General features: G+C 36.0%; 1 protein-coding gene across 1 annotated transcript in view; it reads right to left on the bottom strand.

Annotated features, from left to right (window-relative positions):
- LOC107099392 (calpain-9-like) overlaps nt 1–2,351 on the bottom strand; it is a gene marked incomplete at its 3' end in the record, with an annotated part of 17,312 nt that overhangs the window by 3,312 nt on the left and 11,649 nt on the right. The window contains exon 6 of the mRNA XM_015397487.1: nt 1,825–1,936. Within this exon, the coding sequence (XP_015252973.1) occupies nt 1,825–1,936 (112 nt within the window). The remainder of the gene's footprint in view (nt 1–1,824; nt 1,937–2,351) is intronic.

The raw sequence follows: 2,351 nt of genomic DNA on the forward strand, positions 1-2,351 counted from the left end.
CTTCTTTTTCCAGGTGGATCATCTAAATAATTGGTCCTTCTGATTGTCAATCATTCTGGTGATATGTTTACGTAAGGATGTCCTACGTGCTCCTCCATATTTTCACTAACTGGTGGTGATCCTGACATAGTGGGAAAATTGCAAATCTTCTTCGGGAAAGTAAGCTTTTATGAGCGATGCAAACAGCAACTTTTAAACAGTTCACGCTCTTGTGCATGCTCTCGCACGCATTTACTAGGCATTCCCTCTCAGGAACAGGTATGCGGTGTGCATATGTATTTTCTTTGTAAGTGGAGAGCACTATACCTTTAACTACAATATTGGCATCCCATATTGATATAGGCCTTGGTTTCTGCATCGCTGCATCTCTGAATTCTACAGTTTGGTCACAGTGACAACAAAGACTTGGTGGGAGGAGACCCCTGACGTTTTTTCTTTTCTTCTTTTTTTCCCCTTTTTTCCTTTTTCTCCCATTTTTTTCTTTTCTTCTTTTTTTCCCTTTTTTCCTTTTTCTCCCATTTTTTTCTTTTCTTCTTTTTTCCTTTTTTTCTACTTCCTTTCAATCAACAAATGATTTGGTTCTTAAAGAGATTAAATAAAAACAGGAAATGCTGAAGTGTCAGATGATTCATTCTTTTTCAAGAGTTACATCTTGAAATTTTTTTTTACTTAACTCCATACATCTCAGTTTATGTGCAATAATGTTCTTGCTGCAGATGAACAATATCTGATTTTTTCATTACTTTGGAAAACATCTTCCCTCAGATTTAGTGTTTTTTATGTTGTACACACCCTCTGCAGTACCTCTATGGCCCACCAGGGGATCCAACACCCAAGTTGCACTGAAAAATGTTATATAAATTAATCCATTTCTCTTGAAATAAGTTTATTATCTCTTGATTTGAGCAGGTAAATAAGAGATCTTTTCAATGGAAAAGATTATTTACACCTAAAGAAGAAAAATGATTTCCTTTATGTTATTTCAACAGCATAATATCTATTCGTCTTATTCTAAGGTAGAAAATATTAATTTCATGGGCACAGATTCAAATTCAAATTAAGTGCAAATATGTGCAGTTTTTGACTAGTATTTATAGTTTAAAGACATCTGTTTTAAAGGCCAGATTAGTAAACACAGATTAAGTATTGAGGTTTGCGCTGGGATTAGGATACGGTGGATGTGTGGATGACTGGGGAAGAACTTCAAGTCCATCTCATTTAATTATAAACTCATCAGGGGCTGATAGTTTTCATGGCCACAGATTACTGATGCCTCAGACTTCCTATAAATGTTCCATTAGTGTTTTCTCTCTGCATACAGTATTTCCTGCACAAACAAACTATTGTTTGGAAAAACTGGATTACAGTGCAAAGAACTAAAACCTTAGAAAGCCATTTTTACCTCTGCTTTTAGTGTATTTTTTCTTTATTTCAGCAGGTATTCATGAGACATTCTGCCATCAGTATAAGATTAAACACATTTATAACATGAATAACTCAGCTCCTTTATCTTATTTAGAATGCACAATATCTAATGATTTTATTTTAAGGGTAGAAATAGTTTGTCTATTGAGTGATTACCTTATTTATCTGCTCAGTTTCAGGACAAATTCACCTGCTTTAAATTTTTTACTTATTTTTGGATCTTTTTTTGGAGCTCTAAGGCTGTGATGAGGTGGCTAGCTTGCACTATGACCAAAGATTTAAGGCGTGGTAAATCTTAAGGTTAAAAGGTTGATGCTCTTATGCATCCGAGTGCTTCACTGTTTACCTCTAACCCAGCAGCATGCATCACGCAGCAGCACGCAGCAACATTTTACTCACCTCATACACAGCAAAGCCAATTGTTTCCAGGTCCAGGCCTTCTTTCCTCAGCTTCCGTCTGTTCTTCTGCATTAGAGCAATCACCACACTGCAGACGTCGAATAAATATGTAGGAAGAAATTAAACTATACGGTGAGACATAAATATATGTATCACTTAATTAGCTTCTTTATTTTTTCACCTTCTTTTGTAAAAAGTTTCATTTGTTACTTGATGTTAGATTCAAAATATTGTGAGTTCATATTTCATATTGGACAAAAATGAATCTGAGCACAAAAGGATTTTGAAACAGCTTTTCCTGCAGGAATGAGAAAGGCTGCTGCTCACATCCCAGCACCATTCTGACTCCCAACAGAACAGCAGAGTCTTTTATTCACAGAGCAGAAACAGATGGGTGGGTTTTATGACCCTAGAATGACCAATTGGCTGAGAGGCAGGTCATAAAAGTTTATGACCCTGTAAATGCCTTCTGGCTGAAGGCAAGTCTAAAATAAACCTCCTGATTGAATCACAGGACAGAATGTAGC

Source organism: Cyprinodon variegatus, unplaced genomic scaffold (genome assembly GCF_000732505.1).
Source record: "Cyprinodon variegatus isolate N-32 unplaced genomic scaffold, C_variegatus-1.0 Scaffold866, whole genome shotgun sequence".
NCBI lineage: Eukaryota > Metazoa > Chordata > Actinopteri > Cyprinodontiformes > Cyprinodontidae > Cyprinodon > Cyprinodon variegatus.